At 33.8% G+C, this 17,156-nt stretch overlaps 1 protein-coding gene across 1 annotated transcript in view; it reads right to left on the bottom strand.

Annotated features, from left to right (window-relative positions):
• ABCB5 (ATP binding cassette subfamily B member 5) overlaps window positions 1-17,156 on the bottom strand; it is a 101,867-nt gene that overhangs the window by 31,675 nt on the left and 53,036 nt on the right. Inside the window, 4 exon segments of the mRNA XM_059073986.1 lie at window positions 3,852-3,935; window positions 8,329-8,406; window positions 8,601-8,705; window positions 9,666-9,803. Of these exon segments, the coding sequence (XP_058929969.1) occupies window positions 3,852-3,935; window positions 8,329-8,406; window positions 8,601-8,705; window positions 9,666-9,803 (405 nt within the window).

Below are 17,156 nucleotides of genomic sequence, written 5' to 3'. Positions count from 1 at the left end.
TCGATACTGAGTTTGAAGCGACTTTAAAATTAGCTGCTATGAATAGTCTGTGTGGAACAACTGAAGGTGAGAATATTTTCAAAGAAGTTGAGAGATAAACTAGATGAGTATAACCTGAAGTGTAATCTGCTAAGATGTTTTACAACTGATGGTGGCAAAAATATTTGTCGAGCAGAAAAAAAAAAGGTTTGGATGGACAAATTTACAAAGTCTGTGAAAATGTAAGGTGTTTAAGGCCTATTGTTATTCATTGTATTATTCATTAGCAAGTATTTTGTGGAAAATAAATGAATTTATCACACATTATTGGACCAGTTCATTTGCTCCTATAGACCTTACTATCTTTATTTCTTTTTTTGTCAAAAGTGGAAGCTGAATTTCTTGACTTGTCTTTCCAGACAACAGTTTGAGGGCTTAGCAGTGGTAAAGTTTCACTGCAAAATTTTGAGTTCAGGGCTGAGATTGAAATTTTTTTTTAATAGGAAGGACCACCTTTAACCACTATGGTTTTGGATATTAGCTTTTGCTGTAGACTTGATAATGTCTCAATGAATTCAACCTAAAATTGTAATGCAAAACAGCAATTATATGCCAAACTTAACTGTGGTAAAGTGATTTCAATGACTACTCACATTGTTTGAATTATAAATAATGTTAAGCTGTTTTATACACTTTCCATGTCAAAAAGTTAAACCAAAAAGTGAGGTCACGATTGTCCACGTAATGATACCCTAGTTCTACCTAATCAATTCACTGGGCTCTAGGAATTAATAAAGGAAATTTTTATTTCTTGGGGCAATGTAACTGTAGTTCTGGTGAGAATTCTTGGAACTAATATTGTGTCTGTTGGTATATCAAGTGTACACTGTGGCATCAATTACACACTTTCATGTAGACAAAAGTGAGATAAGACTTCTGGTTGATGAAAAGAGGTTGCTAAAATATACAGAAATAATACTTTGTAATTTTGTGAAATTCAGTCTCCCAAAGAATTTAAAATGGCTTTATACCTTTAATAAAACTACATACTACACAGAAAATAGTCTGTTGACAGATGTACTGGCAGTAAGCCATTACCTTGGGCTGAAATAATACCAGTTAAATTGGTTGTATTCAATCAACTATTTCAGGAATCATTTTGTCCTATAACCTTATTTCACTAACATGTTTTTCTCATGACTCTCAAAGTATCAGAACATCTAAAAATAGCCAGGAGCTTATATTTTTGGTGATAGTAAGGGTTTAAAAATAAAATTTCCTGTTATTAAAGGTCTAGTTTATAAACATTCACCCTAATATATTTGATAAAATAACATGTAACTGAAATTACATGATGAAGAAACTGAGATGGAAATATCTTAAGTTGATATGATAGGATATATAACCCCAAATTATTGTTTTCTGATTCATCTCTAGTGTGGTGTGTCTTTGTGATAAAAGAAATAGTGGACAAACAGGATTAGTAAATAATCTTCCTTCGATAGAAAGAGAATCCATTCAAGTTAGATATGAATCTACCTATATATGGCAAAGCAAGGGTTTATGTGAATTATATGCCAGTAGATACAGTCTTATTCTTGGAATCCTTTTTGGTTTTTATGCTTTCCAAATTCTGCAACTTTAAATGTGCCATGAGTATTCCAGCCATCTAGTGTTTGGCTACTACTTCTTATTTAATGAAAATGATTTGAGTTGCCCAGAAGTTATCATGAGACCAACATTTACTAACTGAAACAGGAAATTTTCAAATGATTCAAATAGTATTAGTCAAAGGCTTATAAGGAATCACACTGACAAATATTCTCATTAATTTTTCTTGATGAGAGACAACATTATGTATTAGAAACAACTAATGGGTATTCGGAGAGTAATGTTGGTCTTTAGTACTAATTTTTTCTTTTCATTGAAGTAAATACTAAAAGAGATGTCTCACATATCAAGTATAGCTTATAGTAAGAATATTTCACTGGATTCTTAAAAGATCTGAATGATGATAGGTAGTAAGAGAAAAACATGTACACAGAAAAGGAAAAAAAACAAGTTTTGTAGAATGGGGATTAAAGGGAATTATAGGGATTGATACTTCTGCCAAAATTAGTGAACCATTGAATTTCTAAGCACAGATGTTGTCATTTATCTGATTCTATTGTGCTATGGAAGATTAATGCTATGCTCATTAGTTAACTATTAAGTGAAATTTTATCCATCATTTTCTTCCCACTTATACAAGTAAAATCCAGCTCCTCAGCCTTACTTTAAAATTTAAATACTACCTAGTGAAATTTAGAGTCTTGCTTTCAAAATTATCAAAAAGAGTTTCAGGAAGAGATGAAGATGATGCCCCCTTTCCTCTTGAGCTCTTTCTACATCATAAAATTAGTTTTCCAAACCAATACAGAAGCATGTGAATATTCATAATTGTAACCAACTTGTTTTATTCTCTAGTAATATAAATCTATCCTTGTATGAATATATTGAACAAAGAAGTCTTGCAAAAGTTACAAAAATTAGAATAGTAGCCATGTCCTGTGGAAATAGCTTCCAAAAGAAAATACAGTTTTGAAGAACTGTTTTAGTTGACAATTTGTTGCTCTGGTAGCAATGCTGTAATCAACATTTCAGTATTTCTAAACAACAAAAAAAATACTTTTAAGATTTTTCTGTCATTCGGAGGTGCATCATTTACTTTCCTTTTCTCCCACATGAATGATAAGGAAAAAGGAAAGTCTATAATTCTGCTAGAGTTCTTATTTTAACAGAGATCAAAAACTTTATCTCACTTAAATTAAAAGTGGGAAATCTTGTTTTGCATTCCTTTTCTCAATTATAGTTGAAATCCTGCTTGTAATATAAAGGTTAATTTTATTAAAATAATTGGAAGAAAACTAATAAATTACTCTTCATCTCTTCCACACTACTCCCCATAAATATTTAAGCATCACTTTGATGTACATTATGCTGGTCATTCTGTCATTGATTTTGAATATGGTTCATAAACATGAATTTTATTTATACATATTGTGACCAGTCATGATCACACATATCTCTTTAACTTGATCTGTATAGTAACTAGCACAGACCCATTTCCAGATGCATATGAATTTAACATGTTACATATTATGCTAAATAAGATTTTATTTTCTGTGGGGAAGGAAAAACTAAACTTCATTCTTTTATTAAAACTTCTAAGTTACATGTGTGTGTTTTCATTTTATTACTTTTTCCTATCTTACTATTTAATTCTGAGCTCTTTTCTCTAACTCATTCTTGGTATCTTCTTTAGTCCTCTGGTTATCCTATTACATGTCCTAAATCTCCTTTATTTTTGGTTAAAAATGTCCAGAACCGAAAGGCTTCTTTATATCTTTCATTGAGAGCTCCCTGTTAGCCCTTAGACTTACCTGGTCTCCTTAATGATGTGGGTCATCTCAGCAGAGCTTACATATATGCATAGCCATGTATGTACATGCATGCATGCATACCATATACATACACCACTTAAAAATAAAAGCAGGGACTTCCCTGGTGGCACAGTGGTTAAGAATCTGCCGGCCAATTCAGGGGACATGGGTTCGAACCCTGATCCGGGAAGATCCCACATGGTGTAGCAACTAAGCCCCTGAGCCACGACTACTGAGCCTGAGCTCTGGAGCCTGCGCCCCACAGCTACTGAAGCCCGAAAGCCTAAAGTCCATGCTCCGCAATAAGAGAAAGCACTGAATTTAGAAGCCCACGCACCCCAACGAAGAGTAGCCCCCGCTCGCCACAACTAGAGAAAGCCCGCGCACAGCAACAGACCCAACGCAGCCAAAAATTAATTAATTAATTAAAAGTAAAAGCAATATACATACTCCTTGAATTTGTGCTATATCTATGGCTAATATTGTTGTCAAGGTTCCTGTGCTGTTTTCCTTATCATCAAACCAGGAGATATCCTAGAGAAAAAAGGGAATTAACATATGGTCATCAAAAAGATTCTTTTCTGACTTACGATTTTGCTACATTAACTTAGAAGCCATTTGCCTGCCTCCTTACTCACAGGCACTTAATTCTTGTAAAAACTATGGGTCAAATAACTTTTGTTTCTTACTTCACAAAGATCTATATTTAGATACAAACTGAAGAACTTAAGCCCAACAGCTTGGACTCACTGCCATGCTGCAATATTGTATAATAATCAATGTTTAAAATGGTCATTTCGAACCACAAAATAATTTGTAATTTTACTCCACAAGTAATTTGTGGAGAGCAGATTTTACTTAGAAAGTAAAGTAATGCACAACACAATTTAGAAATATTTCCAAACCTTTCTGTCTAAACATGTAAATGATAAAAAATAAAAAAGAAGTCTGTCTCCTTCTCTTCAGGACCCAGATAGGTGAGATTTTCCCTGACACTTCATATTCCCCCTTAGATGTTATAAGTACTGGGCCTTGTGGGAAGCTAAAGAGGCAGAAAGGCTGCTGTAAAAACCCTGCAGCCAAAAAGCATGCAATTTGAAGGAGACAGGTCAAAAATACAAGCAATAAAAGCCTAATGTTATAACCAATTTCATTTTCAACAGCAAATAGAGAGAGCACTTCTTAGCACCTCTCAACTTGAGGAATGCTGATTTCCTTTTATTAGTTATTGACTGTTTCCTCCCATGCACTCAAACCACTTATATCTCTTGTGGATTAAACTACATGCAGACTGTCTCTAAAAAATGACTGATTTTTAGTGAGCGAAGAGCAAAAGAACTGTTGGCTTACTACAACTCAGCCAGGGCCCTGATGCCCAGGTTACACATTTTTGCCAACTAAGGAAACAAAAGTAAGAGAGATAGAAGGCTGTGCATTAATCATGCTGTTGTGTGAGAAGAAAGCTCCCGTGGAGGAATACGGCAGCGGCCAGGGGGATTACAACCCTGGCAATGACATCTCTACTCTTTAAACCCCTGGATTGGGAAGGTGTCCCAAAGAGTTTAGGGTCCTAGACACCCAAAGGGCATCTTATAGAGATCATGATATGCACTACATGGTAGCCACTTTGAGACCACAACCCGAGTCAAGAGCCTAACATATCATGAACACACATCAGCAATGATAGTAACTACAGCACTCTTGATCTAGAAGACATTACCTGTTTTCTTTGTGTGTGTGTGCTAGGCGGGCCTCTCACTGTTGAGGCCTCTCCTGTTGCGGAGTACAGGCTCCGGACGCGCAGGCTCAGCAGCCATGGCTCACGGGCCCAGCAGCTCCGCGGCATGTGGGATCTTCCCAGACCGGGGCGCGAACCCGTGTGCCCTGCATCGGCAGGCGGATTCTCAACCACTGTGCCACCAGGGAAGCCCTACCTGTTTTTTATTGTATACTAAAAAAAATATATATATATTTTACATTGCATAATTCTTTCTATATTTCAACATGACATGGAATACACAAAGAAGTTTTAGATACAATATAAAGTAAAAATATAGAAAAAGAATTTATCATTTACTATTACATTCCTAATTCTATAGTATAGTAATTGCTATAATATGCAAGGCAAAGGATACATATATGACTAGTCTTTGTCTTTCTCTGATGGTCAAACAACAAGATATCCAAAACTGCTTTTCAACAAGTCAGCAATTATGTACTCTAGGGATTGTTTCCCAGCCTAGGCATTATATGCTAAAACACTTAGCAGAGTTTCTGGAACACAGCTGGTATTGAGTAAAACTTAGCTTGCTTCTTCTCTTCCTAATGGTAAAATGATTATAAGCTAGGCTAGCAGGTTTTCTGATACTAGTAAATCCATTTTTTCCCTGCCAGTAATTCTATTAGAAATAAAAAATTACAGAAGCACTATCATAAGTGCGTGGTATGTCTTTTCTCATTTAATCATCACAACTCTATAAGATAGATACTATGACTATCCATATTTTATATATGAGGAAACAGAGGTACTGAGGCCAGGATTTAAACCTAGGCAACCAGATGCCAGAGTTTTTAATCAACTATCCTGTTCTGCCTCCTGTCTAACTGAAACGTTACAGCTGAGTTTCCTGACTTGTTTTTCCCGCTTCAGAGTTTGTTACCTCAGATCCTTTTGGAAGTAGCCTTTTGAGATTCCTTAGTGATCTCCATTAATGACATCATCTTATGATTTAGTGACCCTCCACAAAAGCCCTAGCCAATCCAATTTAGAGAGAAATAGGCAAAAAACCACTTCATATCTTTTAAAAAACCGAATAGGTCTATAGGTCAATATTTATCATTAAGAAATATAAATTTAGCTTTAAACACAATAAGCAATAGATTATTTATAACCACTGAAGTCAGCAACAATTAGAACATTCTTTTCAACTGGAAGGATCTCAAGTCATCAAATAAAATAGAGATTTTATACCTACAAAAAGACCACACCTGATTCCATAAATACCTCTACTTCAACTGAGGTTTCAAAATGGTTATAAAAAGCACTGCAAGTCTCAGCATGATTTCTAAGACTTAAAATATCTTAGAGAAAAAACAACAAACAGGTAATAGGAGTTAGGGCAAAACTGTACATTGGGAACTTCCCTTACTACACACAAAAGTGAAATTCGTTAAGACATTTATTGAGAAAAGGCCAAATACATTACTCTTTTCTTTCAATTTAAGAAAGCAAATAAGCAAAAAGAGTGCTAAAGAATGAAGAGGGAAAACAAATGGTAAGCTGAAAGGGGCTCAGGTGAATTTATGGGAGAATTTAATAACATCTGCTGAATAGCACAGAGTTTCTGTCTGTTTGTCTTTTTATGTGTTTTGAAGAGGAAGAGTTTATGGCTTAGAGATTGCTGTATTCTTATGGGCAGAAGCTACTTAATCCAAGAATGTTACTGTCCTCCTGTTCACATGGCTAATGCTAGGCAAAGGAGTAAGGTCCAGTATCAGCTATCAGGATACTGGATTAACAATATCCACTGGTTTAACTGGCTTGTGGCCTTGGGACTCCTCCAGCAAAAGCATCCTGTAATCCTCTAGAAAGAAAGTTCAAAGTAATGATTGGAAAAGTTAAAGTTTATACTCTTTTATTTAGGATATTCAGAGATTCAGGGAACATTTTCAAAAGTTCCTGAAAATTGAAAATAAATGTCCTTGAATGTGTAAAAACATAAATACAGAAAGAAAAACAAAAACGAGCAAAAATTGTCGTGTGAAACATAGTATTAGTTAATTAAAACCCCACCTAATTTCATCAAAGATTTGAGGTAAAGACATAAATTGTTCATTTAAAACACCCCAAAAGTACAAGCTTAATGTGAGCGAGACAAGATGTGCAGTCATTAAATCATTTTATGACCCTTCAAGTAGATTTGTTTTTCTGGATTAAGGAGTGTCTGCAGTTGTCTCTGACAGGACCTTTTTGAGAGAAGAAGTTAGGCACCAACTGCTTCAGAGCATTAAGTTGCTATGGGAAACCTCCCACTCACTTCATTTTGTATCTTGCTGTCCTCTAAGAGCACACAAAGGCGGAGGAGTTTTGTTACTCAGCAGTCCTTTGAGCACTACTGCTAAAAGTCACAAGATGTAAAAACTGGTTTTGATGACTCCGCTGGAGTGACAGTAACTCTACTTTTGAAAAGAAATGACCCTGGCAGGAAGCTATTTGCCCCTACTCGGTGAGCTCTGGTGACAGAAAGTGTGGCAAAGGGCTTCAAATGATTACTGGCTTTCAGTGTAACCCAATATACCTTGGCCTTCTGAAAGAATTTTAGAGGTGCCAGTCTGAGACATTCCTGCCATTTGCCCCCAAGACTCACTTTTCAAGATTACTATTTGATACACCTAGTTTTAGTTATTTCACAGGTGTGAATGATCATCTGTGGCAAGCCAACCTGCCAGCTAGACTGATGTTATCTGAATTCAGAGAATGGCTGCCTTAAGAAATCAGCAATAAAAAAACTTAAACTGTGCATATGGATGAGAACTATAGAAATTAACTTCTTTTTAAACACGTTCCCCAAGATATTGTTGTTCTTAACACTCCTTTTCAGTTTTAATTTAGCCTCCATTCTGATTCTAGAACTACATTATACATTAAAAGAGATATGTCAAAATAAATGCAAGGAACAGGGAGTGGACTCTAAATCTTGTTTTTTATAAACTGCATTTTTGAACATAACAATTTTGGACTTGCTTTTGTTAGAAAATACAGTACAATAATTCTAATACAGTTGCTGCTTGGTACACAAAAAAGGATGCTTTTAAATGATCAAACGAAAGGTTATGTCAAGAAATTGATGTGAAGAAAAACTAAAAGCTAGAATATTTTAAAACACATTTAAAATAAAATAAGAAAAAAGCCCAACTAAACACTGACGTGATATAACATGGCTTTAAATGCCAAGTGTCTTAATCTCATGGTTAAAATTTCCCCTGCTCTGCCATAAAATAATCCCTGGAAAAGAAACAAACAAACAAAAATCTACATTTATTCTTAACTGTCTTATCTATTTCTTTGGAACATTTAGTTACTATATTTACATATTTGTATTTTATTTAGTTATTATATTTAGTTACTATTTTTAACTCAAATAGGATGATATAAAACAGTAATCACGTACATATTTGTTTAATTCATTAAAAGCTTACCTGAATGAAATAACTGACAAAGCAGATAATACCCCAAATTACAAATATCATGGAATGAATTTCAGCATCATGCTTCAATGTGGTTTTATCATCATTTTCAAACATCTGAAAGGGAATAGATTTTTAAAATCAGATGATTGGAGGAGAATATATTATAAAAGAAGGAGAAAAAACTAAAATGTCTATTCATCAGGATTTAAAAAATGAATTTCAACGTAGTAATTTCCACACATTTCTGGGGAAAAAATGAACCATTATTCTATCCTTTACATTCATTACATTAAAAAAATTAACTACTTCAATAAAAAAAAAAATTCACTCAATTCTCTCACTTAAGCTATGTAAATATAGGATCAGACAAATGAGTCCTCTATCTGCTATTAATATTACCACATATTTTCCAAGAAACTATTGAAATTAGTTTTCTGATTGAGTTATTATTTCTAATAACTTCTCATAACTCAGGTTTCTTAATATTCCTGTATTCAGAGTACTACCTGCAATATGAGTGAGACCTTTATAAATTTCTCTAGAAACTGTTCCTAAAATTAGTAGTTATACATATACTGGCATCTTTGTTGACACAGTGTAGCAACAGTCCAAGAGACTGAAGACTTAAGGTGGCTGTAATAAGATCCATGAATTCATCAGCTCTCCTGGGTTCCCCAGCACAATCCCAAACTCTCATTACTTCCTCTCTCTGAGCTGGCTGGTAATAAAAAATGGCCATTGTTCAGACCAGTTGAAAGAAAGAGTGGTCGTATTTGTCTCTTTTATTACTTCAGTGCTTTGGAATGCTGATACAGCATGGGAGTCAGAATTAGAAAACAAAGCAATTTCTTTACTGATTGCCCAGTCAACAAGGTCCAGCCAAACACTTCACAATAGAGGATGGCTTATCCCCTGAGAACATTAGTTAACCTTTCTATCATGGATCCCACACTAGGAGTGACCTACTACGCTTCCCAATTTCCCCCTTGCTGGGTCAAAGTATACCAGGTCTGTTCTCTCAGGTTACACTTTGTTTAAAATTGTTAAAAATATTAGCAAATAAATTTTACTTACAGTTACAATTTTTGCAAAGATGATGGAAAATACTGGATGAACAGTTCCATTTAGAACAGAAGCCAATGTCCCCAGATCCACAGAAGGCCATTGAGACTTGTTTAATTAAAAAATTTTTAATAGAGAAACTTCAGGAAACTTGTTTATAAATAAAATACCTTGGTTATAACCCCAGTTTGAGAGCATAATGGATCCTAGAGAAGTTAGCCAATCTTGAATAAATCTATAATGTAAAATGTCAAATATAAATAGGTAACAGAGTAGAAAGTAGAATTTTTCTTAGAAAAATTTTACTTCCCATATTACTGATAAAGATCTCAAAACATAAAATAAATTTTACACAAAAGTGACTATTTGTGCAACTTATCACCTTTTGGCATTTCACTCAGTCACTATGGTTAATAAAGTACAAATTAACCCACATGTTCTCAGAGCTAAGACTCACAGAAGAAATGACAGGCATATTTTCCTTTACACCTGTTAAACTGGATTGAATATCATGCTCTAGCATAGGACAAACCTAGACAGGAACTAAGCAGAGACAAAAGATAAAAGTTTTTCTAGCATTTTAAGCTTGAAAGTTTTCTAGTTTTGTGACTTATTTATGGAAATATTTTTCTAATATCTTGGTTAAAAGCTTGTTTGGGGGTTCCCATTTATAAGTTAAGTGCTGCAATATCTGAACATATTACTTACAATCACCAAGCCTCAGTTTCCTTATCTTTTTGAGGAAGGTATCAGTTCCTATCTTACAGGATTTAAAAAAAAGTTTTATTTTATATTGGAGGATAGTTGATTTACAATGTTGTGTTAGTTTCAGGTGTACAGCAAAGTGATTCAGTTATGCATATACCCATTCTTTATCAGATTCTTTTCCCATATAGGTTATTACAGAATACTGAGTAGAGTTCCCTGTGCTATACAGTAGGTACTTGTTGATTATCTATTTTATGTATAGCAGTGAGTATATGATCCCAAACTCCTAATTTATCCCTCACCGCCCACCTTTCCCCTTTGGTAACTGTACGTTTGTTTTCTAAGTTTGTGAGTCTGTTTCTATTTTGTAAATAAGTTGATTTGTATCATTCTTTTAGATTCCACATATAAGTGATATAATATGATATTTGTCTTTCTCTGTCTGATTTACTTCACTTAGTAAAATAATCTCTAGGTCCATTCATGTTGCTGCAAATGGCATTATTTCATTCCTTTTTATGGCTGAGTAGAGGATTGTTTTAATTTTTTTATTGTATTAAATTTATTTATTTATTTTTGGCTGCGTTGGGTCTTCGTTGCTGTGCACGGGCTTTCTCTAGTTGTGGTGAGTGGGGGCTACTCTTCATTGCGGTGCGCGGGCTTCTCATTGCTGTGGCTTCTCTCACTAGGTGTGTGGGCTTCAGTGATTGTGGCTCTTAGGCTCTAGAGCGCAGGCTCAGTAGTTGTGGCGCATGGGTTTAGTTGCTCCACAGCATGTGGGATCTTTGTGGACTAGGGTTTGAACCCGTGTCCCCTGCATTGGCAGGTAGATTCTTAACAACTGAGCCACGAGGGAAGCCCGAGGATTGTTTTTAGAATTAAGCTTAACTCAGTATTTGCAAACAGTAAGTACCCAATAAATGTTAGCTGTTGCTGATGTTATTATGAAAGGAAGGATAATGTTATGCAAAATCCCAGATCTTATACAGAGAAGGAACACTGCAAGTAGCTCTGGTATCTGCCAGTCTTTCCTGAGATCCATGGAGGGTGCTATGCGGAGGTAGTGGTCACAATAATCAGAGGATAAATAACACAATGGTGAATTCCCCTTACTCTTGTCTGGAATATGTAGGGGATTTATTTCAGAAACTTAAAAAATCTTAAGAATAATTTTGTAGTGAGTAATTATTTTGAATAGGAAAGTAGACAGTGAACTACTACGCATTTCATATGTTAAAACTTCCTCACGGCATTCACACTGAAGTAATGGTGTTTATGAACCTAATAACCAGAGAAAGACGTCAGGAAAGATGATAAAATAGTTTATAATTCTTGCTTTAATTTTAATCTGGCAACTATACTAGAAACTCCATTGTTTGAACAGAGGAACTTTTAAAATTCTAAAGCCTTTAAAGTCTATTTTCAGGATGGCTAAACTTGGGGTTACTTAATAATTTGATTACCTATTGTCTTTTTTCTGAAGTTTTCTGAAGATTAACATCATAAAGAGTCTTACTTTTCAGTTAGGTCACTGTCCAACAGAATATACAGAAATTTTAAAAGTTCCATTCCAACTCTTTGTGGAGCACTAAATACAGATTTTCTTTTTTGTCAAATTCTTTATAAAATTACCTCATTTTGTAAGGAAACTAAGGCCTAGCATGTCCTAGGAACACCACCAGTAAATTACAGAGCCAGTAAATGTTGGAGGGCTGTCTTGCTGCTACAGAATAATCTACACTTTTGCCTCTAAAAATATAAAACAGATGGAAAAAAATGGGTATTACTTAAAGTTATAAGATAGAAAAGAGTAAAATGAAATAAGATAAAAACAAAATGAAAATTTTTAGTAAAATCATGAAGGACTCTGTGCTACCCAACTGTGTTACAGGTTATAGCATGTTTTAACAGAATTTGATATAAAAATATATGAAATTAGAGGCATTTTGCAGAGATATGAAAACATTTTAAAAAGCTAAACAAATCTCTTAAAGATTTAAACATTTAATCTGATATATTTTAGAGCTTTATTGCCTTATAATTTTCTTGCAATAAGCTGCACATATTTAAAATGTACAATTTGAAAAGTTTAGACATAACTACACACCCATGAAACCTTCACCACAGTCAACATAGTGAACATATCCATTACCCCTGTAAGTTTTCTCCCCCTTTTGTATTCCATTTCTTCCATACCTCTCAGCTGCCAGTGCTCTTCCACTAAAACACTAATGTGTTTTCTGTCACTATAGATTGTTTTGCAATTTCTAGATTTTTCTTTTAATAAATGGAATCACATAGTATGTGATCTTTTCATCTGGATTCTTTTGTTCAACATAATTACTTTGATATTTATTCATTCTGTTGCATGAATTAATATTTTATTCATTTTCATTGCTGTGTAGTATTCCATTGTATGGATATACCACAATTTATCTGTTGACATAAGTTTGGGTCATTCCAAGTTTTGGGCTATTACAAATAAAGCTACTATAAATACCCACATACAAGACTTTGTGTGGACATATGCTTTCATTTCTCTTGGGTAAAAACCTAGAAAAGGAGTGGCTGGATCATAGTAAGTGTATGTTTAACTTTTTAAGAAACTGCTAAATGATTTTCTGAAGTGGGATTACTAATTTTTTACTCCCACCAACAAAATGTGGAGTTCTAGATGCTCTACATCATCACCAATACTTGGTACAATCTATTTAGATTTAACCATTCTAACAGGTGTATCATGACATTTCGGTTATGATTTAATTTGCATTTCTCTAATGCCTAATGATTTTAGGCATTTTTTTGTGTGCTCATTTCCCATATGCACATCTTCTTTGGCAAAATGTCTATTAAAATCTTCTGCCCATTTTTAAATTGGGTTACTAGTATTTTTATTACTGTGCTTTGGAAATTCTTTGTATATTCTGGACACAGTCCTTTATCACATATGTGACTTACAAATATTTTCTTCCAGTTTATGGCCTATGTTTTCATTTCTTAAAAAGTTTTACAGGGAATTCCCTGGCGGTCCAGTGGTTAGGACTCAGCACTTTCACAGATGGAGTCCAGGTTCGATCCCTGGTCAGGGAATTAAGATCCATGTGGTGCAGCCAAAAAAAGGAAATTTTACAAATAGCAATTTTATGGATTTTGGTGAAATCTAATTTATCAATTTTTTTCTTTTATGAATTGTGTTTTTGGTGTTTATAGCTAGGAAATCTTTGCTTAATTCAAAGTAATGAAGATTTTCTACTGTATTTTCTTATGAAAAGTTTCTAACTTTAGGTTTTTCAGTAAGGTCTGTATTCCATTTATAGTTAATTTTCATCTGTGCTTTGCGGTATGGATTGAGGATGAGTCTTTTGAATAGATATATAATTCTTTCAGCATCATTTTTTTTTTTTTTTTTTTTTGGCGGTACGCAGGCCTCTCACTGCCGTGGCCTCTCCCGTTGCGGAGCACAGGCTCCGGATGCACAGGCTCAGTGGCCATGGTTCACAGGCCCAGCAGCTCCGCGGCATGTGGGATCTTCCCAGACTGGGGCACGAACCCGTGTCCCCTGCATCGGGAGGCGGATTCTCAACCACTGCGCCACCAGGGAAGGGAAGCCCTCAGCATCATTTCTTAAAAAGACTATACATTCTCTATTGAACTGCCTTGGCCACTTTTGTCTAAACAGTTGACCATATGTGCGTGGGTCTATTTCTTGACACTTTATTTTGCTCTATTGATCTATTTGTCTAACTTTTGTTCCGATAGCACATTATTTTGATTACTATAGCTTTATATTAAAAATTGGAATTAGGAATTATAAATTCTACAACTTTATTCTTTTTAAAAGTTGTTTTACCCATTTTATCCTTTTGAATTTCCATCTAGAATCAGTTTGTCAAATTCTACAAAAAAGCCTGCTAAGATGTTTACTGGGATTGCTTTGAACCTATAGACCAATTTGGGGAGAACTGACTTAATAATATTGAATTTTTAAATTCACATACATGGTATTTCTCTCAATTTAGGTCTGCTTCCATTTTTCTTAGTAATATTTTATATATTTCAGTGTGGGGATCTTATAATCTTTATCAAGTTTATCCCCAAGTATTTAATATTTTTGATACTACTGTACATGACACTGTTTTGAATTTCATTTTCCTACTTTTTGTTTTTAGATTATAGAATTAGAGTTGATTTTTATATATTGATCACATATTCTGATCAGTTGTCAGCCAAACTCAGTTGTCAGTTGTAGTACCTTTTTATGGTGTGATTCCATAGTACATTTTCTTGTGGATTCCATAGAATGATAATAATGTTGTAATCACGTTGTTTGTTTCTTTTCTATCTGGATGCCTTTTATTTTCTGGCCCTATTGCACAGGCTGGAACTTTCAGTTGAGTAGAAGTGGTGAAAGTATACATACTTGCCTCATTCCTGATCTTTCACCATTTAGTATATTGTCAGCTGTAGATTTTTGGTTGATTCCCTCTATCAGGTTGAGGGAATTTCTTTAAATTCCTAGTTTCCTGAGAGTTATCAGGAATGGATGGTGCATTTTGCCAAATGAGTTTTTTTGCTTTGATTGAGAAGATTAGATAGTATTTTCTTTTATTTTTTTAGTAAGGGAAATTACATTAATTTCTGAACTTTAAACCAAACTTGCACTCCTTGGATAAACCCTACTTGGTGATTATGTATTATTCTTTTCATATATTGTTGGTTAGATTTGCTAAAATTTTGTTAACAATTTTTCCATCTGTGTTCATAAAGGATATTTGTCTATAATTTTCTTTTCTTGTAATAGCTCTAATTTTGATATCAGAGTAATGTGCTCAGAACGGGATCTTCTTCCTCTTCAATTTTCTACTTTCTAGAATTCACAAGTAAAGCCACCTGGGCCTTCAGTTTTCTTTATGAAAAAGGTTTTAACTTCAAATTCAATTTCTTTTTAATTGGTATAAGATTATTCAAGCTATTATTTTATTCTTGAGTAGGCTTTGGTAGTTTGTGTCCTTCAAAGAATTTGTCCATTTCATTGGAGTTGTAGGATTAGTTTCCATAAATGTTTTCATAAGATTATTTTATTATTCTTTTAATAGCTATAGAATCTGTAGTGATATCACCACTCTCATTCTTAATATTGGTAATTTGTGTCTTCTCTCTTTTCATTTGCACAGTCAGTCCAGAGCTTTTTAGTTTATTGATGTTCTCAAAGAAGCAGCTTTGGATTTCATTGATGTTTCTTCTTTATAATTATTTTCTTCCTTCTAGTTTCTTAAAAGAGAAGTTTATTCATTTGAGATCTTTCTTTTTAATATAATATAAGTGTTTAGTAGTATAAATTTCTTACTCAGTACCACTTTAAGCTTCATACCACATGTTTTGATTATGTTTGGTTTTTATTTTCATTCAGTTCAAAATACTTTTGAATTTCTCTTTTGATACGTTCTTTGATTGTATATTATTTAGAAGTGAGTTATTTAGCTTCCAAATATTTCAAGATTTCCCAGGCCACTTTTATTCTTGATTTCTGATTTAATTCTATTTTGGTCAGGTAATATACTTTGCATTACTTGCATTTTTTAAAGTTTTTTGAGGCTTGTGTTATGATCTATCTTGGTAAATGTTTCAGGTACATTTGAAAAGAATGTGTATTTTTCTGTTGATAGGTGGATCCTTGCATAAATGTCTGTTAGTTGGTTGTCAGCTTGGTTGTTGTCAAGTTAGTTGACAGTGCTATTAAAGTCATCTATATCCCAGTTGAATTTTTATCTATCTATTCTATCAATATTTAAGAGAGGGTATTAAAATCTATGAATATAATTGTGAATTTGTCTGTTTCTTTTTTCAGTTCTTGATAGGTTGATCCTTTTATAATTTTCAAATAACTTTCTTTATCCCGGGTAACTGTTTTGCTCTGAAATATACTTTGACTGCCACTAACATCACAATCTACCTTCAAGTAATTTAATAGTATATACCATTTAAGAACCTTGAATAGAATACTTCCATTTCCAGTCTTTTGGCTATTGTTTTTATACATTTTTATCGTTATTATAAACCTCACACTGTAATGCTTTTTTCTTTAAAGTAGATTATTTACAAAACATTATTGATACTCTTCATTCCTTTGTATAGATAGAGCATTTTGATACTCTTCATTCCTTTGTATAGATAGAGCATTTTGATACTCTTCATTCCTTTGTATAGATTCAGATTTCCACCTGGTACCATTGTCTTTTGCCTGAAGGACTTCCTTTAACATTTCTTGTAGTCTGCATTACATCTACAGGTGATGAATTGTTTTAGCCTTCTTTTACCTAAAAATTCTGCATGTTGCCTTCACTTTTGAAAGGTATTTTTCTGCAGGTAGCATTCTAATTTGAGTATTTTCCCTTTCATTACTTTAAAGATATTACTCTATTGTCTTATGGTTTACATTGTTTCTGATGAGAACTCTATGATATTTCTTGTTTTTTCCTTTATATAAATTGTGATGATTTTCTCTGGATGCTTTATAATTTTTCTCCTTATCACTGTTTTTAAGCAATTTGACTATGGTGTGCCTTGGCATAGTGTTCCTTGTGTTTCTTGCACTTGGAATCTATTGAGCTTCTTAGATCTGTGGGTTTTCAGTTTTCATCAAATTTGGAAAATTTTTTTCATTATTTGTTCAAATGATTTTTGGTTCCCTCTCTCCTTTGGGAACATATAAAATATAGTTATAATAATTGTTTAATGTTCCTACTATTTCTATCAAGTGTGTCATTTCTGGGTCTATTTCTATTGATTTTTTTC

Source organism: Kogia breviceps, chromosome 9 (genome assembly GCF_026419965.1).
Source record: "Kogia breviceps isolate mKogBre1 chromosome 9, mKogBre1 haplotype 1, whole genome shotgun sequence".
NCBI lineage: Eukaryota > Metazoa > Chordata > Mammalia > Artiodactyla > Physeteridae > Kogia > Kogia breviceps.
The sequence above is the reverse complement of the archived record's forward strand: the minus strand, read 5'-3'. Positions and strand labels throughout refer to the sequence as shown.